The sequence below is a fragment of the Rhinoraja longicauda genome, chromosome 1 (assembly GCF_053455715.1).
Source record: "Rhinoraja longicauda isolate Sanriku21f chromosome 1, sRhiLon1.1, whole genome shotgun sequence".
Lineage (NCBI taxonomy): Eukaryota > Metazoa > Chordata > Chondrichthyes > Rajiformes > Arhynchobatidae > Rhinoraja > Rhinoraja longicauda.
Window position 1 is genome coordinate 8963363 of NC_135953.1, and position 23562 is coordinate 8986924.

Genomic DNA, 23562 nt, shown 5'->3' on the forward strand with positions numbered 1-23562 from the left:
TACAGATAACATGAAACCCAGAAATGTAGTGACCATTAGAAAGATTAAAAATAAACCATACTATACATGAGTAAAATCAAGCCATTACACAAGTGCAACAGACAAAAATACCAGATGCAGAATATAGTCTTACAGCGTTATAGTGTTACAGTGAGAGAGTTAAGTGCAATGAGGTGTGTAGCCCTAACTTATAGGAGGACCGTTCAGTAATCTGATAACAGCTGGGAAAAAGCTGTTGGTATGTGCTTTAATTTTTTTTTAAATCTTTGGCTTGATGGGGAAAGGAGGGAAATATCCAGGGTGAAAAATGGTTCTTAATTATGTTGGCTGCTTTTCAGACAGCACTAAGTACAGACAGAGTTGATGGGGGGGTGTAGCTCGTTTGTGTGATAGTCTGGGCTATATCCACAACTCTATAATTTCTTGCAGTCTTGGGTACAGTAATTGCCAAACTACAGTCGATGCATCTTACAGGCATTTTCTACGGTATCCACTTTCGTAGATATTGGTAACAATTTTGGATTCATGCTAGACTTTCTTAGTCTTCTGAGGAAGTAGAGGTATTGGTGTGTTTTCTTGGCCTGCAATGTGGTTGCTCCAGGATAAATTGGTGATATTTACGCCAGGGAACTTGAACGTCTTGACCATCTCCACTTTTGTATTTTTGATGCTGACTGAACATGTACACCACCTCATTTCCTGATGATGTTGCAAATTTTGAGGGAGAGGTTGTTGTCTTGACACCATGTTATGAGGCTCTCTATCGCCTTCCTGAGGTTCATCCTGTCATTGTCCGAGATCCGGCCCACCGTGGTGTTGTCATTTGCAAACTTGTAAATTGGAGCAGAATTTGGAAGCATTGTCATGAGTGTGCAGAGAGTAAAGTGAGCGGCTGACTACCCATCCCTGCAGGGCACCAGTGTTGAACATTTTCGTGGAGGATGTGTTGTCACTTATCCTCATTGATGTTGGTCTAGAGGTCCAGCAAATGGAGGATGCAGTTGAATATGGGGTGGTGACTCCTTACTCCAGGAGGTCTAGTGCAAGTTTAGCATCAAAATGGGGTGGGATGTAGACTGCTGACAGGATATTCAAAAGGTTAGTACGGGTGTCATTGATTAGTATGGGTATCAGGGGTTATGGGGAGAAGGCAGGAGAATGCGGTTAAGAGGGAAAGATAGATCAGTCAGATTTGAATGATGGAGTAGACTTGATGGGCCAAATGGCTATCACTTATAAAAAATAATTCAAATGGCAGGTTTTAGGGACTTAACTTCATCATCACTTATTTTACTATCACTTATTTTATAATCTTTAAACCTTTTAATTGTGGCTCCTCTAATAGACCAAACCATTAATAAACACCACAAAAAGCAAGGAACCTAGTATTGAGCTCTGCAAAACTATGAAAAAAATGACTTGCTTATCAATAATACCCAATGACATAAACACTGTTTCTGGCCACTGGGCCAAATATGGTTTTAATTCCAGGTTCTATTGGATCCAATGGGATTGAGCAAACACTTTCCTAAAATAGTGCATACAATAAATGCACCATCCACGTCCCTCTCATTCTCTCCTTAAAATATGCAATCATTATGTAAGACACATTTTTTTCTCAATAATTTTTAAATGTCACTTTATGCTTTTTCAATATTAGGTCATAAGGTTATAAGTGATAGGAGCAGAATTAGGCCATTCGGCCCATCAAGTCTACTCTGTTATTCAATCATGGCTGATCTATCTCTCCCTCCTAACCTCATTCTCCTGCCTTCTCCCCATAACCCCTGACACCCATATTAATCAAGATTCTATCTATCTCTGCTTTAAAAATATTCATTGACTTGGCCTCCACAGCCTTCTGTGGCAATATTATATAATTATTTGCCCATAATTTCTTATGGCCTTTTCCAGCATTCTCCTTTATTTCAGATTTGCAGCAAATGTATAGTTCCATGGGGATTTAACTTTGCCATGTCTTCATTCTATTATCATTAGTGGGTTGTGTTGCGAATAGTGATGATGGTGTTCAAAAATTACAACAGGATTTTGATCAGCTGGGCTAGAGGGCTGAGGAATGGTTAATGGAGTTTAATGAAGGTAAGTGCAAGATCTTGCATTTTGAGTCAAACCAGGACAGGACCCTTACAGTGATTGGTAGTGCCCTGGGGATTATTATAGAGCAGAGGGATCTAGGAGTACAGGTACGTAGTTCCCTGAAAGTGGCATCACAAGTAGATAGGGTGGTCAAGAAAGCTTTTGGTACATTGGCCTTCATCAGTCAGGGTGTTGAGTATAGAATTTAGGATGTTATGTTATAGTTATGCATGTTGATGAGGCCACGTTTGGAGTATTGTGTTTTGGTCATCCTGTCATTAAACTGGAAAGAGATGAGAAGATTTACGAGGATATTGCCAGAACTTGAGGGGCTGAGCTATAAGGGGAGTTTGAGGAGGCTGGGACATTATTCCTTGGAACACAGAAGGATGAGGGGTGATCTGAGAAAGGTGTTTATGATCATGAGGGGAATAGGATGCTCAGTGTCTTTTACCCAGACTAGGGGAATCAAGAACCAGAGGACATAGGTTTAAGGTGAGGAAGGAAAGATTTAATAGAAACTTGAGGGACAAAGTTTTCACATAAGGGTGGTGGGTATATGGAACAAGCTGCTAGAGGAGGTATTTGAGGCAGGTATTATAGCAACATATAATAACAAGACATTTGGACAGGAAGATGAAGCGATTTAGAGGGATATGGGTCAAACGCGGGCAGATGGGACTGGTGTAGATGGAGCATCTTGGTCAGCCTGGACAATTTAGGCAAAGGGCCTGTTTCCGTGCTGTATGATTCTATTTTCACCTCCACCAGAAATATTTGCTATCAAGCCTTCAGCACCATCTCCTGGTCAACACCAATCTATATCATCCATCTCCTCTTGGTGTCCAATATTCTCTTTGCTCTGAAGGTTTAAAAAAATTGCAGGTACTGGAAATATGAAATAAAAACTCAATTGGTCTGTGGATAGAAAAATAGTCAACTTTTCAGATCTGGGATCCTTCATTGGTCCAAATGAACCCAAGTGATGGATTCTCAAACTTCCTGTGCTCTCAATTTTACTAACAGATGGAAAATCAGAAAATGCCCTATTTCTCAATATAAACAGTCAGAAATCCTGTTCATGTGCTTGTTAAAGGGTAACTAAAATTAATTAACCACAATCTACCATCACAGATCCTTCCAAAAGTAATACGTGGTTTTGAAGATTCATCTGTCAGAAACTGGGCACCTAGACAGGCCAGCATTTACTGCCCATCTCAAAGACTCTTAAACAGAGTAGCCCAAGTCATTTCCGAAAGCCTTTTTATGGAAAATCACTGCTGGGTGCAGAGTCACATCAGGACAGCAAATCTCCTCCGCTGACGGATATTAGTGGAACAATGTGTTGAAAAACAAGCTGGTTGCTTTGTGATCATCATAATTTTATTTTTTTTTAAAAAATCCAGATTATTAATTGAATTTAAATTCCACAGCTATGATGAGATTCAACTTCGCTACACCACCACTGCCGATGTTTCATAATGTAGGATAAGACATTAAGTCTTCTGAATTGTTGTTGCTTACCTTTTTCTTTCAAAAATATTTTAGATTCTAGGAATGATTCAGAGAAAACTATGGATCCTAGAGTCCCTTTTCCTCCTGTTAAATCTGGAATGTCATAAACAGTCATTGAGGCCTGCAACACAATGGAAAGCACTCAGTTAAGCAATCTAAAACCAAGATTACAGTGGACCACATTTCAATAAATAAATTGACAGAGCTTGAAGCTTTTATAGGCTATATATTGATATACGTAGAAACCACAGCAAACTACTGTAACTCTATGTACCACATAATTTACATCGACATTAGCATGGGGAGGGAACCCTTGAAAGGAGATATTGAAGGACATTAATTCATTACGATTGATGCTTGAGTGCAGAAGAGCAGACAAATGAAGAGAAATCTAGAAATATTGTTTATTTATAAATTAGGTTAAGTGGTTCTGTAAATTGTCTATTGTGCGTAGGATAGAACTAGTGTAAGCGTTGGTCAGCATGCACACGATGGACCCTTACCGTGGAAATTTTAAAACATACAAACAACTCTTCTTGAGAAATGTCAGGAAAACAAAAGGAAAATGTTCTATTTCATGTTAAAAACTTACGGTTTTAATGAGGAATTTGCTTGAATGGCTCTCCAATGAGACGATTCTAGAAAGAAATGACATGGAAAACTTGTCAGAGTCATAGAGGATACAGTGTGGAAACAGGCCCTTCAGCCCAACATGTCCCAGCTACACTAGCCCCACCTGCCCGCATTTGGTCCATATCCCTCCAAACCTGTCCCATCCATGTCTAACTGTTTCTTAAATGTTGGGATAGTCCCTTCCTCAACTACCTCCTCTGGCAGCTTGTTCCATACACCCACCACCCTTTGTGTGAAAAAGTTACCCCTCAGATTCCTATTAAATCGTTTCCCCTTCACCTTAAACCTATGTCCTCTGGTCCTCGATTAACTTACTCTGGGCAAGTCTCTGTGCATCTATCCGATTTTTCCCTCTCATGATCTTATACACCTCTATAAGATCACCCCTCATCCTACTGCGCTCCAAGGAATAGAGTCCCAGCCTACTCAACCTCTCCCTATAGCTCAGACCCTTTAGTCCTGGCAACATCCTGGTAGAGCTTCAATTTCCCTTGGCATTTAAGCTTCCTTATGCTCATCTGCCTTGCCCTTCACTCTAACAGGAACATGCATGACCTGGACTCTTGTCAGCACATTTTTTAAAACATCCCACTTTCCTAACATTCTTATTGCTTCAAACTACCTGCTCCATCAATGTGAGAGAGATCCTGTCTTACACCATAGTTCGCCTTGCCTCAATTTAGAATTCTAATATGTGAGCTCGCCCTGTCTTTATCCATAACAATCTTAAATCTAATAGAACAGTGGCCGCTGGTCCAAAAAGGCTCATCCATGAACACTTCATCCACTTGCCCCTCATAGTTTCCCAAGACAAGTTGAAGCATTGCCCTCTCCCGTGTGGGGCCCTCTACATATTGCCAGAGGAAACTTTCCTGACATTGTAATCTGCCTTGCCCCAATATCCAGATCTGTCCCTATTCAAAACAATTAAAAAACTTGTCATCATTATCTCCAAAATACCCTTCCACCGTAACACAAGACATCTGGCCAAGTTTTCCAATAAAAGGTCCACTATGGTCATTGAGTCGGACTATCCACATACTGTTTAAGCAAACCTTCTTGGATTCACCTCACAAATTCTGCCCTGTCTTATCCTCTTGCACTGAGTAAGTCAAAATCAATAATGGGGACGTTAAAGTCACCCATTACAACAATTCTGTGGCTCTTGGATCCTTCCGGAATCTGCTACATCTGATCCTCTTTCTCCTGCTGGTTATTGCACGGCCTATAATATAATCCCATTAGAATAATTGTTCCCTTCTTATTTTTGAGCTCAACCCATAATGTCTCATTAGATGTACCCTCCAGAATATCCTCTCTGAGTACCACTGTGATATTTTCCCTGATTAGTAAAGCACTAGTAAACCTCCACCTCTTTAACTCCCCCTCCTATGCACGTGACAATAATAAATCAATATCAATAAAGTTATCAAAGGGTTTTTGAAAAAAAGCAAAGCCCCAAAACACTTACGTTCCCTGGCTATTCACAGCTTCAATCAGAAAGCACAATTTTGAGCTGTTGGAAAAATAACAGTTACCAAAAATGTTTTACTGAAATGGCTCAATTTTAACAGTAAAATAGCACTGATGGCACAAAAAAATTCTGAAAAGGCTCATTCTTGCAAAATCCAATTTCTTACACAGTTGTTATACAAGAATATAAATTGCCCACATAATCACTTGCACCAGAGGATGGTAAAAATTTTATGTTGTCATTGACAAAGCGAAGACTGATAAGGAGCTTTGCAGAAATCATAAATACTGCAGTTAAAATCAAGTGCTCGACAAATTCTCAGGTCAGGTAGCAACCACATACAAACTGCTCAAAATGCTGGCAAAATAAACATCACAAAGGACCTTAAAATGTTACATCAGCTCTTTCCATGCTTTTCCAACTGTTGGGCTACTTTCCAATTTACAACCAACATCAAAGAAGGTTTATCATATCATATCATATATATACAGCCGGAAACAGGCCTTTTCGGCCCTCCAAGTCCGTGCCGCCCAGCGATCCCCGTACATTAACACTATCCTACACCCACTAGGGACAATTTTTACATTTACCCAGCCAATTAACCTACATACCTGTACGTCTTTGGAGTTTAGGAGGCTGTAGTAAATGACAATAAGTAAGTGGCCATTATTCAAACTTTAGTATCTGAAAAATGTATGGAATTAAAAGAACATTCAGAAGATCCCGAGGATGTGGAAAGTTTAGCAAATTTAGTTTTAAAAGTGGCACAGTAAGAAATGCTGCCGCCTTGTGAATCCAATGACCTGGATTCAATCGTGGGATTGGATGCCCACTGTGTGCAATTTACACATTCTCCCTATAACCACCAGTTCTCTGGCTTCCCACGAAGACCCGGATCTGGTTCACCACCAACAAGCCCTGGTTCACAGCAGAACTCAGACAGCTACGCAAGTCAAAAGATGAGGCCTACAGGAACGGGGATACAGACCTCTACAGGCAGGCCAAGTACAAGCTGAGAAGAGGAATCAGAGCTGCAAAGAAAGGTACTCTGAGAAGCAAGTTCTCAGCTAATAATACTTCGTCAGTTTGGAAGGGCTTGCTAGAAATCACCAGCTGCAAGAGGAAAACCCCACGCTCCTTGGACAATCGTCAGCTGACCAACGACCTGAACGAGTTTTTACTGCAGGTTCGAGAAACAGAAACATAATCCTGGGATCCCCTCCCCCCCCCTCAATCATCACTTCACACGTACTCACAGACTGACTCCAGTTTGCAAAGACTGGACCCTTCCCCACCCACTCCTCCCCAAGCAGCAATTCACACCTACTCACAGACTGACTCCAGTTTGCAAAGGCTGGCCACTCCCCCCCCCCCCCCCCCCCCCCCCCGCCGCAATCACCAATTTGCACATACTCACAGCCTGGCTCCAGACTGGGTCCTCGTCCACTGCTAAACATCAGTCTGACCATTTCTCCATCTCCAACAATAGAAATTGAGGAGGTGGAGAGGCTATTTAGGAAACAGAAAAGCCAGAAATCTCCAGGACCTGACAATGGTTCCCCTCCACCCTCAAGCTCTGTGCCGAACAACTGGCACCGATCTACACAGACATTTTTAACCAGTCCCTGCAAACCTGCACTGTCCCTGCCTACTTCAAGGTCTCCACTATTCTCCCTGTACCCAAAAAGACAAGGATCACTCACTGGTCTTAATGACTACAGGCCTGTCACACTTACCTCTGTAGTCATGAAGACCTTTGAAAGACTTGTGCTGCCCAGCTGAAAAACATCACAAACCCCCTGCTGGACCATCTGCAGTTTGCATACAGGGCCAATAGATCGGTGGACGACGCAGTCAACCTAGGCCTGCACTTCATCCTCCAGCACCTAGACCGCAAGGGGACCTATGCCTGGATTCTGTTTGTGGACTTTAGCTCTGCACGATTGTGCCAGAGCTACTACACTACAAACTCTCCCAGTTGACTGTGCCTAAACCCCTGTCAGTGGATCATCAACTTCCTGAGAGACAGGAAGCAGCATGTGAGGCTGGGAAAGCACATCTCGGACCCGCGCACCCTCAGCATAGGAGCACCGCAAGGCTGCATACTCTCCCCTCTCCGTTACTCTCTCTACACCAACGACTGCACCTCCACACACACCTCTGTCAAGCTCCTCAGGTTTGCGGATGACACAACCCTGATTGGACTGATCCAGGATGGGGAGGAATCTGCCTACAGACGAGAAGTGACACAGCTGGCGTCAGTTAAAATCATCAGTTAAAACGAACAAATCTTTACAAATTTCTACATGAAGGAATGTACAGATTCATAAAGGTCTTCCTCTCTTACCATTTGACAAATTGTGTCTGTCAAAACTTTGTGTGACTACCTTGCTTCCTGTCCAGATTCTTTTATGCTCATCTGATTACATTATTTATCATGAATTACTCATCTTCTAAAAATGTATATAATTTTTGGAAAATACACGGAATGAATGATGATAGTTTCAGCTGCAAAGTTAGTATTAACATGTATTCAATCATCTGACAGTCATTTTCTGCACATTCTATGGCTCCATGAAGAATTAAAAAACATAAATTCTAACTGTATCTCCTGTCAAATCCTGCTTGTGGAGGGCACTCTGTAATCTTACTGTCATTCCTATTTACAAAGTTAAAGAACAAAGTTAGAGCTTCAAATTAAAGATTGTTTCATACCTTAGGATAGCTTTGTAATGACCAAGACCATAGCAATCCAATGTTGAAAGAAAAACATCTTCAGCAATTTCTTTGACCTAAAGTAGAATGCATCCATTAGTGACTCAAATGCACAAAAAAGTGCTATATATAGACCAACATACAATCTTGAACACAGGACGTTTTACTTTATAAGATAGCACGGAATAGGCCTTTCAGTTGAACCAGTCAATCTGAGCATTCCCTGGAACCTTCTCCTGTCTTTCCTCATCTAAATCTAAAACATAACTCAACTTTCTTGCCTCTCATATGCTTACCAACCTTTACTGTTCATTCAACCATGGCATATGACAGGAAGTCCACATTTTCACAATTTTGTGTGTGAAAAGGTAGTTTTTGAATTCCATGTCCTCTAATGATGACCTTTTGAAGTCCATGATGATAATTACTTGTGGTACATATCCTTTCTAGATATTAAACTATTCCCCCCTTAGATATAGATTTCTTTATTTTTCCTTTCATTTATGAATGAATACGTTTATTGGCCTTGGTGCTCCGCTCACAAATGACAACACAAACAGTTAACAATTAAGAAAAAAGCATAACCACATCAAAACAATAAGGATACAACATTATGGTCTAAACATGTGGGTAAAAATAAACCAGAGCAAAAAAGAGACTACAGACTTTGGTTATTGAATAGAACAACTACTCATGGAAAAAAGCTGTTTTTATGTCTGGCTGTGGCTGCTTTGACAGTCCGGAGTCACCTTCCAGAGGGAAGTGCTTCAAAGAGTTTGTGGCCAGGGTGAGAGGGATCAGAGATGATCTTGCCCGCTCGCTTCCTGGCCCTTGCAGTGTACAGTTCGTCAATGTGGGGAAGGTTGCAGCCAACAACCTTCTCAGCTGATCGAACGATCCGTTGCAGCCTCCGGATGTCGTGCTTGGTGGCTGAGCCAAACCAGACCATGATGGAGAAGGCGAGGACGGACTCAATGATAGCAGTATAGAATTGGACCATCATTGCCTGTGGCAGATTGTGTTTCCTCAGTTGCCGCCCATGGTGGCCTCCCATTTAAGATCCCTGGAGATGATGGTTCCAAGGAACTTAAATGACTCCACAGATGTGACTGTGGTGTTGTTGATGGTGAGTGGGGAGAGGAGGATCTCTTTGAAAGTCTACAATTAGTTCCACTGTCTTGAGAGCATTGAGCTCCAGGTTGTTGCGATGGCACCAGGACGCCAGCTGTGTCACTTCCGATCTGTAGGCAGATTCCTCCCCATCCTGGATCAGTCCAATCAGGATAGTGTCATCCGCAAACTTGAGGAGCTTGACAGAGGAATCTGTGGAGGTGCAGTCGATGGTGTAGAGACAGTAAAGGAGAGGGGAGATTACGCAGCCTTGCGGAGCTCCTATGTTGAGGGTCTGTGGGTCCGAGATGAGCTTTCCCAGCCTCACATGCTGCTTCCTGTCCGTCAGGAAGTTGATGATCTACTGACAGAGGGGTTCAGGCACAGTCAGCTGGGTGAGTTTGTAGTGTAGTAGCTCTAGCACAATGGTGTTAAAAGCAGAGCTAAAGTCCACAAACAGAATCCTGGCATAGGTCCCCTTGTGGTCTAGGTTCTGGAGGATGAAGTGCAGGCCTAGATTGACTGCGTCGTCCACCGATCTATTGGCCCTGTATGCAAACTGCAGGGGTTCCAGCAGGGGGTTTGTGATGTTTTTCAGCTGGGCCAGCACGTCTTTCAACGGTCTTCATGACTACAGAGGTAAGTGCGACAGGCCTGTAGTCATTAAGACCAGTGAGTGATCCTTGTCTTTTTGGGTACAGGGACAATAGTGGAGACCTTGAAGCAGGCAGGGACAGTGCAGGTTTGCAGGGACTGGTTGAAAATGTCTGTGTAGATCGGTGCCAGTTGTTCGGCACTGAGCTTGAGGGTGGAGGAGGAAACATTGTCCGGTCCTAGAGATTTCCGGCTTTTCTGTTTTCTGAATAGCCTCTCCACCTCCACAATTTCTATTGTTAAACTGTGAGGATGTGCAAATTGGTGATTGCAGAGGGGCGAGGGAGGGGGGAGGGCCAGTTTTTGCAAACTCCAGCCAGCCTCTGAGTAAGTGTAAGAAAATAACTGCAGATGCTGGTACAAATCTGTGCACGTGGGCACGAATGACGTCGGGCGGAAGAGGAAGGAGGTGCTACAGCGGGAGTTTAGAGAGTTAGGAAAAAGACTGAGAAGTAGGACGTCGAAGGTGGTTATCTCTGGACTGCTACCGGTACCTCGTGCTGGTGAGGCCAGGAACAGAGATATAGAGGGTATGAATTTATGGCTGAGGGGCTGGTGCAGAGAGCAGGGATTTAGATTTCTGGACCGCTGGATCTCTTCTGGGCTAGGGGTGACTTGTACAAAAGGGACGGGTTACATCTTAACAGCAGGGGGACAAACATTCTGGCAGGCAGGTTTGCTAGTGCGACACCTGTGGCTTTAAACTAAGTAGTGGGGGGGAGGGGTTAACAAATTGTGAATATGAAGATGAGGTTAAAGGGAATACAGGAGATATTGCAGAAGACTCTCGGAAGAATGGGAACAGAAGTTCTAGAGGGGAAAAGAGATTAAGGGCAGGGCCATTTGTGACCGATGTGAGAGGGGAGGTAAATACAGAAGTTAAAGTGTTGTACTTAAATGCGCGTAGTATAAAAAATAAAGTGGATGAGCTTGAGGCTCAGTTAGTCATGGGCAAGTATGATGTTGTAGGGATCACTGAGACATGGCTACAAGAGGACCAGGGCTGGGAACTGAATATTCAGGGGTACACAACGTATAGGAAAGACAGACAGGTGGGCAGAGGGGGTGGGGTTGCTCTGCTGGTAAGGAATTATATTCATTCCCTTGCAAGGGGTGACATAGAATCAGGAGATGTTGAATCAGTATGAATAGAAATTAGGAATTGTAAGGGTAAAAAGACCCTAATGGGAGTTATCTATAGGCCCCCAAACAGTAGCCTCGACATAGGGTGCAAGTTGAATCAGGAAATAAAATTGGCGTGTCACAAATGTAATGCTACGGTGGTTATGGGAGATTTCAACATGCAGGTAGACTGGGAAAATCAGGTTGGAAATGGACCCCAGGAAAGAGAGTTTGTAGAGTGCCTTTGAGATGGATTCTTAGAACAGCTTGTACTGGAGCCTACCAGGGAGAAGGCAATTCTGGATTTAGTGTTGTGTAATGATCCTGATCTGATAAGGGGACTAGAGGTAAAAGAGCCATTAAGAGGCAGTGATCACAACATGATAAGTTTTACTCTGCAAATGGAAAGGCAGAAGGGAAAATCGGAAGTGTCAGTATTACAGTATAGCAAAGGGGATTACAGAGGCATGAGGCAGGAGCTGGCCAAAATTGACTGGAAGGAGGCCCTAGCAGGGAAGACGGTAGAACAGCAATGGCAGGTATTCCTGGGAATAATGCAGAGGTTGCAGGATCAATTTATCCCAAAGAGGCGGAAAGACTCTAAGGGGAGTAAGAGACACCTGTGGCTGACAAGGGAAGTCAAGGACAGCATAAAAATTAAGGAGAGGAAGTATAACATAGCAAAGAAGAGTGGGAAGACAGAGGATTGGGACTCTTTTAAAGAGCAACAAAATTTAACTAAAAAGGCAATACGGGGAGAAAAGATGAGGAACGAGGGTAAACTAGCCAATAATATAAAGGAGGATAGCAAAAGTTTTTTTAGGTACGTGAAGAGGAAAAAAATAGTCAAGGCAAATGTGGGTCCCTTGACGACAGAAGCAGGGGAATTTATTATGGGGAACAAAGAAATGGCAGACGAGTTAAACCGTTACTTTGGATCTGTCTTTACTGAGGAAGATACACACAATCTCCCAAATGTTCTAGGGGCCGGAGAACCTAGGGTGATGGAGGAACTGAAGGAAATCCACATTAGGCAGGAAATGGTTTTGGGTAGACTGATGGGACTGAAGGCTGATAAATCCCCAGGGCCTGATGGTTTGCATCCCAGGGTACTTAAGGTGGCTCTAGAAATAGTGGAAGCATTGGAGATCATTTTTCAATGTTCTATAGATTCAGGATCAGTTCCTGTGGATTGGAGGATAGCAAATGTTATCCCACTTTTTAAGAAAGGAGGGAGAGAGAAAACGGGTCATTATAGACCAGTTAGTCTGACATCAGTGGTGGGGAAGATGCTGGAGTCAATTATACAAGATGAAATTGCTGAGCATTTGGATAGCAGTAACGGGATCATTCCGAGTCAGCATGGATTTACGAAGGGGAAATCATGCTTGACAAATCTACTGGAATTTTTTGAGGATGTAACTAGGAAAATTGACAGTGGATGTGGTGTACCTCGACTTTCAGAAAGCCTTCGACAAGGTCCCACATAGGAGATTAGTGGGCAAAATTAGAGCACATGGTATTGGGGGTAGGGTACTGACATGGATAGAAAATTGGTTGACAGACAGAAAGCAAAGAGTGGGGATAAATGGGTCCCTTTCAGAATGGCAGGCAGTGACCAGTGGGGTACCGCAAGGTTCGGTGCTGGGACCCCAGCTATTTACGATATACATTAATGACTTAGATGAAGGGATTAAAAGTACCATTAGCAAATTTGCAGATGATACTAAGCTGGGGGTAGTGTGAATTGTGAGGAAGATGCAATAAGGCTGCAGGGTGACTTGGACAGGTTGTGTGAGTGGGCGGATACATGGCAGATGCAGTTTAATGTAGATAAGTGTGAGGTTATTCACTTTGGAAGTAAGAATAGAATAGAATAGAATAGTTCCTTTATTGTCATTGTAACATGAGCCATGTACAACGAAATTGTAAAATGTCAGCCAGTCAGTGCACCATTCAAACATTTCTAAAAGCTAACGATACATACAAGGTAAAATATTTTAAAAAAGATAAACAACTAAAATAAATATCATGAAAATAGCACGCATAAACACCCAACCCTACATCCTTCTGTCGATTTCACAGTCTCTTATTATGTATCGCCCCTGCGTTCCTTGGCGGCTACATTTAGTGCCTTTATAGCAGTGGGGTAAAAACTATTTTTAAGTCTGTTTGTCCTTGTCCTTGTAGATCTGTACCGTCTGCCTGACGGTAACAGTTCAAACAGGGAGTGTCCGGGGTGGGAAATGTCCTTTATAATACTCTGGGATTTTTTGATGCAGCGGGAACTGTGTAAGTCCTCCAAGGTAAGTAGAGGGCAGCCGACAATCCTCTGGGCGTTGTCAATGGCCCTCTGGAGCGCTTTCCTCTGAGCCGCTGTGCAGCTGGTGTACCATACGCATACACAGTATGTTAGGATGCTCTCAATGTAGCACCGATAAAAGGACAACAGCAGTCTCTGAGTGATGTTATTCTTCCTGAGCACCCTCAGGAAGTGCAGTCTCTGCTGGACCTTTTTCAGCAGCGCAGAGGTGTTCACGCTCCACGTCAGGTCCTCCTCAATATGGATTCCCAGGAAGCGGAAATCCGCCACCCTCTCCACACAGTCCCCTCTGATAGTTAATGGTACCATGTCCGTTTTATTCTTTCTGAAGTCTATTATTATTTCCTTTGTCTTTAAGGTGTTGAGGAGCAGGTTATTTTCTCCACACCACACTGTCAGCTGCTCCACCTCATCCCGGTAGGCGTACTCGTCCCCCCCGGTGATGAGTCCCACCACCGTAGTGTCATCCGCAAATTTGACAATGGTGTTGCTGTGGTGGGCGGGGGTGCAGTCATGTGTATAGATGGTGTAGAGCAGGGGGCTCAGCACGCAGCCCTGTGGATGTGTGATGGCCCACTCTGACTCTCTGGCTGCGAGCTGACAGGAAGCTATTTATCCACATGCAGGTGGAGTGTGGAAGTCCCAAGTCCCCCAGTTTGTCCACCAGTTTATGGGGAAGGATGGTATTAAAGGCAGAGCTGTAGTCCACAAAGAGCATCCGCACGTAGCTCCCCGGCTGCTCCAGGTGGAACAGTGCAGCATGGAGGGCTGTGGCTATAGCGTCCTCTGTGGATCTATTCGCTCTGTACGCAAACTGGTGGGTGTCAAAGCTTCGGGGCAGGAGTGATGTGATATGACCCCGGACCAGTTTTTCAAAACACTTCATCACCACTGGTGTGAGTGCGACTGGCCGGTAGTCGTTGAGGCTGGAAATGTGGGGTTTTTTGGGCAAGGGGACTATGATTGCGGACTTCAGACAGGATGGAACAGTGGACTGGGCCAGAGACTGGTTGAAAATCCTCGTACAGACTCCAGCCAGCTGGTCAGCGCAGTCCTTCAGCACGCGTCCAGAGACGCCGTCGGGTCCAGTAGCCTTCCTTGGATTGATGGCCCGCAGCGTGCGCCTCACCTCATGCTCCTCTATCTTGAGGGTTAGGCTGCTGTGGACCATGTGGTGTGATATGGCTGTCTCGGGTGGCTCCACTTCAAAGCGAGCAAAGAAGAGGTTCAGCTCCTCTGCCAACGAGGCGTCACCTTCAGCAGCTCCAAGGTTGGTCTTATAGTTGGTTAGATACTGGATCCCCTGCCACACCTGCCTGCTGTTGTTACTGTCCAGGTGGTCCTCTATCTTCCTCCTGTAGTCTAATTTGGCCTCTCTGATGCCTCTCTTCAGGTTAGCTCGGGCCATGCTGTATAAAGCCCTATCGCCAGACCTAAAAGCAGTGTTCCTCTCTTTTAACAGCCGCTGGACCTCCCGGGTCATCCAGGGCTTCTGGTTGGGGTAGACCCGGATGCGTTTGTCCACTGTGACAGTGTCCATGCAGTTTTTAATGTAACATAGTACACTGTCTGTGAACACCTCCAGGTCCCGGTGTTCAAACACATCCCAGTTGGTCCTGTCGAAGCAGTCCTGCAGCTGCTGAGATGCACCATCAGGCCAAGTTGTGATGGTCTTTGTGATGGTAGGAGCGGTTTTCCTGAGGGGGGCATATGCAGGAATTAAAAACAGGGACATATGGTCCGACTGACCCAGGTGTGGTAGTTGTCTAGCCCTGTAGCCCAGCTTGATGTTGGAGTAGACCTTGTCCAGTGTGTTAGCTCCTCTTGTAGCACATTTAACATGCTGATAGAATTTGGGGAGCATTTTCTTCAAGTCCGCGTGGTTAAAGTCCCCTGCTATGATGTGAACACCGTCAGGATATATGCTCTGTTGACTGCTAGTGCTACCATACAAATATCCGATAGCCGAGTTAGCATTAGCATCCGGTGGTATGTACACAGCAGTTATCATGACAACAGTAAACTCTCTAGGGAGATAAATGGGCCTGCATTTAACAGTCACATACTCCAGGTCCGGGGAGCAGTGACTGTCTACAGTCACTGTGTTTGTACACCAGGTGTTGTTCACGTACACACAGAGCCCTCCAGGCAGATTATTATCTGATTATCTGATAGAAAGGCAGATTATTATCTGAATGGTGTCAAGTTAGGAAGAGGGGATGTTAAACGAGATCTGGGTGTCCTAGTGCATCAGTCACTGAAAGGAAGCATGCAGGTACAGCAGGCAGTGAAGAAAGCCAATGGAATGTTGGCCTTCGTAACAAGAGGAGTTGAGTATAGGAGCAAAGAGGTCCTTCTACAGTTGTCCCGGGCCCTGGTGAGACCGCACCTGGAGTACTGTATGCAGTTTTGGTCTCCAAATTAGAGGAAGGATATTCTTGCTATTGAGGGCGTGCAGCGTAGGTTCACTAGGTTAATTCCCGGAATGGCGGGACTGTCGTATGTTGAAAGGCTGGAGCAATTATGCTTGTATACACTGGAATTTAGAAGGATGAGGGGGGATCTTATTGAAACATATAAGATAATTAGGGGATTGGACACATTAGAGGCAGGAAACATGTTCCCAATGTTGGGGGAGTCCAGAACAAGGGGCCACAGTTTAAGAATAAGGGGTAGGCCATTTAGAACGGAGATGAGGAAGAACTTTTTCAGTCAGAGAGTGGTGAAGGTGTGGAATTCTCTGCCTCAGAAGGCAGTGGAGGCCAGTTCGTTGGATGCTTTCAAGAGAGAGCTGGATAGAGCTCTTAAGGATAGCGGAGTGAGGGGGTATGGGGAGAAGGCAGGAACGGGGTACTGATTGAGAGTGATCAGCCATGATCGCATTGAATGGCGGTGCTGGCTCGAAGGGCTGAATGGCAACTCAGCAGGTCAGGTAGCATCTCGGGAGAGAAGGAATGGGTCACAAAGGACCCCCCTCCCCCCACCCCCAATCACCACTTCACACGTACTCAAAGACTGACTCCAGTTTGCAAAGACTGGATCTGTCCCCACCCACTCCTCCCCAAGCAGCAGTGTGAATTGCTGCTTGGGGAGGAGTGGTGGGGACAGATGCAGTCTTTGCAAACTGGAGTCAGTCTTTGAGTACGTGTGAAGTGGTGATTGGGGGTGGGGGGGTCCCAGGGTTATGTTTCTGTTTCCCAAACCTGCAGTAAAACTCGTTCAGGACGTTGGTCAGCTGATGATTGTCCAAGGAGCGTGGGGTTTTCCTCTTGTACCTGGTGATTTCTTGCAAGCCCTTCCAAACTGAAGAAGCGTCATTAGCTGAGAACGTGCTCCTCAGCTTCTCAGAGTACCTTTCCTTGGCAGCTCTGATTCCTCTTCTCAGCTTGTACTTGGCTTGCCTGTAGAGGTCTGTATCCCCGCTCCTGTAGGCCTCATCTTTTGACTGGCGAAGCTGTCCGAGTTCTGCTGTGAATCAGGGCTCGTTGTTGTTGAACCAGATCCGGGACTTCGTGGGAATGCAACTGTCCTCGCAAAAGCTGACATAGGATGTCACAGTGTCTGTGTGCTCATCGAGGTTTGTGGTTGCTTCCCTGAACACATTCCAATCAGTGCAGTCAAAGCAGGAATGTAGTTTTTCAATGCCCTCGCTTGTCCACCTTTTCGTTGTTCTGACCACAGGTTTAGCAGATTTTAGTTTCTGCCTGTAAGTCGGAATAAGGTGAACCAAACAATGATCGGAGAGACCCAGAGCCGCCCGAGGAATAGAACGATATGCGTCCTTGATTGAAGTGTAACAGTGATCAAGTGTTCTCTCCCCTCTGGTGGGGCAGGTAACATGAAGTCTGTACTTTGGGAGCTCACGACTGACGTTGGCCTTCTTAAAGTCCCTCAAAACAATGACCATGGAGTCATGTTAATTGTTCTGGAAAATCTGAGTGTCGCTGAATTTATTTGTTCATCTAAAGTTATTTTCCATTCAGCACAATGAAACAGCGGAGACCAATGTTGATCATGTTCAGTTATTGGCCAGTTCATCAATTGCGAAAGCTTCATACATTTAACATTCAAAAAGCTACTGACAGTTCCAGAATGAAAAGAAACAAAAAAATAAGATTGTATAAACATTGGTTCAGCTTTTACTCTTCAGATCTCCTCCGCTCACTGGTCTCAGGCAGGTGATCATACATCAATCTCAAGGTTTGAGGAGATAATTTAGCCTGACAACTCAAGTGTACTTTTAAGCATATCATATATTATTGACGGCACCACTTTCAAATGAGGTGTTAAAAATGAGGTTTAGTGAGATTGAGCTAATAAATAAACTCAATTAAAGTTAAAACAAAACACAGCAGAATTTATAGAGAAGCAGGTGAACTCCGTAAGGGCCACAGATTCTACACCCATAAAACAATTCTCTCCCCCATCCTCGACACTTTGAGGGTACATTATACTGTTTGCAAACTGGACATCCTAAATGATTGCTCACAGGAATTGCTGACTCCGTTCCTGCACCATTATCAAAAATGCCAATTTCTTCCTTTGTTTTATTGCTCACTTGCCACGGCACCTCATATTTGTTTTCTCCAGATTTAACTATTTCAATACTCTTTTGTTTGGCAATTGGACTCAAGCTACTATCCCCTTCCCAAATTGATCTAATTACACTGCCATCGGTACAAATTCATCCAAAGCTCAGTTACATTATTCTCATATCCAAACACCCATTCATCCATTTTATTTGCACTCAATGACCAACACAGAAGACTCCTGCTTTGCAACACCACAAATTTAAAACACTTATACCTGTGTTCAAGATTCCCCACATTCTTGTTCAAGATTCTCCACCAATTTATCAGTTTCCTAAGTATTACATTTTGGAATTTCTTCCCTAATCTTGCCTACATTACAATCTAACATTCTTGTCTAAAGTTTCCACACATGATGTAATGTAACATTTTTATCGATGATATCCTATAAAGAGCCTTGTCTGTTTTCTAATACTGAAATGCTGTGCAAGTTGTAGTTGTTCTATATAATATTTACTACCAAAAACTTTCAGTATCTATTGTGTTTACCAAGGTAATATTTCCCTGAGTTTCAATGGAATATTACTCAACAAAAACATGACATTCAACCACATATAGAGGTATGGAGCAGAAGCAAGTTTAAAGAGGCAATGGAGAATTAAAGGGAGAATTCCAGACCTTAGAAGAGCTTCAGCAACCGAAGCCAGAATCAGCAACAGTAGATAACGAGCAATGAACTAGAGCATTGCATTTACCTTGGGTGGTTAGATCAGTCGAGATCGTATGGGCATAACCATGACAGGATTGCAAAAACAGGTGATAACTATAAAATCCAAAAGAAGGAGCTAGCAAAAAACTCAGCAAACACACTAGTGAAAGTCTGAGACAAGGGCAGAGATTTTGACCATATCAAGCTTATGGAGATTAGAACAAGGGAATTTCAACAAAAGTACATTAGAATAAATTTGAAGCAGAGGTGAAGTTGAACACCAAAATAAATGGATGCATTCGTTATGACATGTATGTGGAGCAAAGTTCATCTCAGATTTAGTTGCCAGAGGAAGTGATATCAGTGACATGGAAACTATGTATGCTGATAGTATTTGTCTTTTTAATACGGTAAATGATTGTTTTTCCAATATTTATGCATCCATAATTCTCGCAAAACCAGCAAAAATTTCTGAATATTAAGCAATTCCATAAATATTTCAAAAACATAAACTTGAATTTGGCAAAAGTAGGCTGAAACAGTGAATTTTATTTCTAGTGTAATTCAACAAAGTATGAAAATATATCTTTAGTTTATTTACATTTATACCTAATTAGCCCCAACTTCTTCTTTGAAGATCTTGGTACTTCGTGCAAGTTCAATCACTCATTTCATTAATTTCTGCAGTATTTTACACAGCTTTAAGCAGGGATGTTCTCATTCAAAAGGAGTAGGGATGAATGCAATCTCCGTTGGGCAGTAATTCTGTATTTTTGTGGCTGAAAATGTGTGAAGTCCAGCAGAATGTTTTGTATGAAAAGTTGTTGAGTATATAATATATTTTATCCCAAAAGAGGAATGTAACCAAATTCAGAGATTCTTGGTATTTCGAATGAGCAGCCAAGGTCACTGCAGACTGCAACACCTAAATAACCACAAATCTTTGATTTAACAATTAAAATAGAATCTTACAGAAAAGACTTACAATTTTTATGCTGGGAGTTTCTACGTAGCATCGGATGCTAGCCAACACTGCTTCTACCACAGCAATATAAATCTGTGGCAGCACCCTAAGAAATAAAGATCGTTGAGAGACTTAATTGCTGATTCATCCTCTAGTCAATGGACAATGTCTATCACATTTCACAGACACAAAGCCTCTGTGACTTTGTAACATTTTGTGTTTATTAAGTAATAAAAAAATTTAAAAGACCACCTGGCAATGAAAATAAAAAATACACATTTGTACTGTGAGCCCAGGTGGAATTTCAATATTTATTGACCAGAAGCAAAAAAGGGGATATGGGATTTTTAAAATTTTGTCCGGGGTTACTATATGGTTATATATAGAGCAATAACATAACAAACCAGTAATTAAGAGAAAAACGAGCTGGCAATACCCATTTTAGTTTCAAAATAATGCAAATTTAGTAACAAGTTGCATTTCTCTGTCATACCTATCAGCACTCGCAAAAAAATGCAATGAAAGTTTGTGAAAGTTTACTGAAGAATCCATGGCAAGACTGAGAATGAATTGAGAATTTTGGGAGGAAAAAAGCACATCCACTTGATGTGTAGGAGTGAATTCTGTAACTTTCTTCATCGAGTTCAGAGGGAAATTGACTAATATCTGGAATTTACAGAATCATCTTCCTCAAGAACTTCAAAAAAAGTAGAAGACAATAAAAACAAGTAGAATATCAGGGAAAATATGAATTGGACCATTTTCGTATTTGACTGCAATTCATTTCTGCAGTAGATATCTAGATTAACTGGGGTATTCAATTTTTTCCACACAAAAAACAAACAATAAAGCTGGCAGATATTTACTCCAAGACACAAGACATAAATAAACCTCCAGGATCAAAGCTTCCTATTCTTGAGATTTTCTGCAAGTGTATTAAAACTAATGTTACAACTAATATTGAATGAAGGTGGCGCAGCGGTAGAGTTGCTGCCTTACAGGTTCGATCCTGACTACGGGCGCCGTCGGTACGGAGTTTGTACGTTCTCTCCGTGACCTGCGTGGGTTTTCTCCGAGATCTTCGGTTTCCTCCCACACTCCAAAGACGTACAGGTATGTAGGTTAATTGGATGGGCAAATGTAAAAATTGTCCCTAGTGTGTGTAGGATAGTGTTAATGTGCGGGGATCGCTGGGCGGAACGGACCCGGTGGGCCGAAGGGCCTGTTTCCACGCTGTATCTCTAAATCTAAATCTAAAAAATGAAGTGAGCTCAGAATCAGAATAAAGGTGACCAGTTACAAGCGGCTAGTTTAGTTTGGAGATTCAGCTTGGAAACAGGCCCTTCGGCCCACCGAGTCCTCGTTGACCATCAATTACCCGTTCAAACCAGTTCTAGGTTAGCTCACTTTCTCATCCACTCATTACACACTAGGGGCAATTTGTTGGGGAAGTGTGATTAAGAAAAATGTGTCCAAGTGGTTCATTAATCCTAGGGATTCTCTGAACCAGTGCATTTGCACTATGGATTTTCACTAATTAAGTCTAGTCAAGACAGACCAAGAGTTTAATGGATATTATAAGATCTACAGAACTATGAGTAAATTAGAATTGAGCCTGGTAGAAAATTAGGCATAGATAATAATGGAGCAGGCTCAAACAGGTTAATTATCCATTCCTGGTCCACTTTCTTTTCAAACATTTGTGAAATCATTATTCATGTATATACTTTTGAAAGTGGCATAAAGTTATGGAGTCAAACTTACAAAAATTCATCATTTATCTGTTGATTGTTGTCTTTGGCTGAAATAAAAATAGTGTACATTAATTTCAATTCTGATCATCTTTATAATGGAAAGGTAATTGTTTATTTAAGTATTAACTTACACGTGTAAGGTACATGAGTGTTTCCAAAGAAGTATGTCCTTGAGCATGCCAAAGGTCCTCTGGGAGATGAACATTGCACAACCTACATGGTAAAAGAAAGATGTTTCATCTAACTCTGCAAGTTTGAAATCATAATTAAGAAATGTATCTTTATATATTTCCAGGCAAAAGAACATGGCAGCCAATTTGCAAAAGCCTTCTACTGCAACAATGACCAACTTACCTCCATTTTGCATCTCACTCCATGCTCATAATCCAGCTACCATTTTATGAGGGGGAGCTCCACAATCTATCAAATGGGATAGCTCTACAAATGGTGCCCTGGCATTTATATACCCTTCATTTACACAAAATAACCATTGTAATGTTTTCATTTGTGAGAGTTTCCTGTACACAATTGGTTGTCCTATATATCCTTATATTCCCTGAATATCCAAGTGCCTCTGTAAATGCCACTTAAACACCACTATTGTTTCTGCCTCCATCACCACCCTTGGCAACATGTTGCAGACACCCACAATCTTCTGTGTAAAATACTTGCCGGCACGTCTCCATTAAACTTTCAAACCTTTATATCTTCTTCCCAAAGAAAGAGGGGAGTGGAGAGAATGACCAGGGGTTAGTTAAGTGTTCCATAATTACACTGGCTGCCAAGTAAAACTGATTTCCTTTGCCTGCATGTGATCCAGTCTGTGCGTATCCATGTGACAATCTATAAACCTTTAAAATGCCATTATCATATTTGCCTCCACCATCACCCCTGGCCATGCGCTCCAGGCACCCACCACCCTTTTTCTGTCACCATTATTTTGTCCACTACTACTTATCCTCGTGTCATCCCTGACCTCACCCTGTCACAGATATCCCCTTTGTAATATTTATCTCTCCCTCTGCCATCTTCTCTGCAACAAACTAACTTAGTTTTCTTTTGTTCCTCGTTGTGACAGTGTCTCTGACCTGAAACATTTGCTCTATTTTCCATACTGCCTAAGCTGTTGACTGTTTCTGGCATTTTTTCTTTAGTCCTGAAGTCTGGCAAAAGCATTTGTTTTCATCTTCAAAGCTTCAATCCAAGAGGATTAAGATCAAAAGGTAAGCAATTGACTATGCATCAATTATAAACTTCTAAAGTTTACCTGCTTTATCAATAATACCAAAGGATTAGATGAAAGTAAGCATCTTTGTTCAAATGGTGACAAACCATGTAACAGTATCAGTGCTGGGAAAAATTGCTAGTTATGGACACAACCCTGTGAGAAATTGGCCAGGTACCGCTCGTTAGATTGTGTTCGGTTAGAAGAGGTTGTTCAAGTTTAAATTGAGTCAAACAGATATTATCCCAAAGGTCATTGAGGTCATGCATTGAATGGGAATAGTGTACAGGGGATTTCAGAACACGTGCCATGATTTTAACATGACAGGTCACCAATTAAAACTGATGCCAATAGAAGTAGATAACCTCCCACACCTTTTTTTTCCATTCCTCCTCACTGAACTCCAACACAAATCTCTTCACAATCATCAGTATGGTGTCCAAAACCACTCTCTGGACATCTCTGATCATTTCTCAACCCTTTCCAAATTCCTGTCTATTGCCAATTATACTTCCCAAAGCTCCATTGTTTTATTAGAGGAAGCAAAGTATAAGTTGTTCAAATGGACCTGACCAAAATTCTTTAATCACCGCTCCAGGTGGAATTTGGGGCAAAAATGAAAATGTCCTCTCAGTTTAACTAAACAATTTTTTTAAATTGTAACTTCTTTCGAAAATTCAGGAATCTCTAGAATGACACCTTATCCAAGACCTCCTAAAAGTCCAATCATACCACATC

At 42.7% G+C, this 23562-nt stretch overlaps 1 protein-coding gene across 2 annotated transcripts in view; it reads right to left on the reverse strand.

Moving 5' to 3' along the window:
- dnaaf9 (dynein axonemal assembly factor 9) overlaps positions 1–23562 on the reverse strand; it is a 114410-nt gene that overhangs the window by 55281 nt on the left and 35567 nt on the right. For both annotated transcript variants that reach the window (XM_078406503.1, XM_078406413.1), the window contains 7 exons: positions 21731–21812; positions 21610–21646; positions 19867–19951; positions 8435–8511; positions 5717–5761; positions 4205–4250; positions 3622–3733 (listed from right to left, as the gene is read on the reverse strand). In XM_078406503.1, the coding sequence (XP_078262629.1) occupies positions 3622–3733; positions 4205–4250; positions 5717–5761; positions 8435–8511; positions 19867–19951; positions 21610–21646; positions 21731–21812 (484 nt within the window). The remainder of the gene's footprint in view (positions 1–3621; positions 3734–4204; positions 4251–5716; positions 5762–8434; positions 8512–19866; positions 19952–21609; positions 21647–21730; positions 21813–23562) is intronic.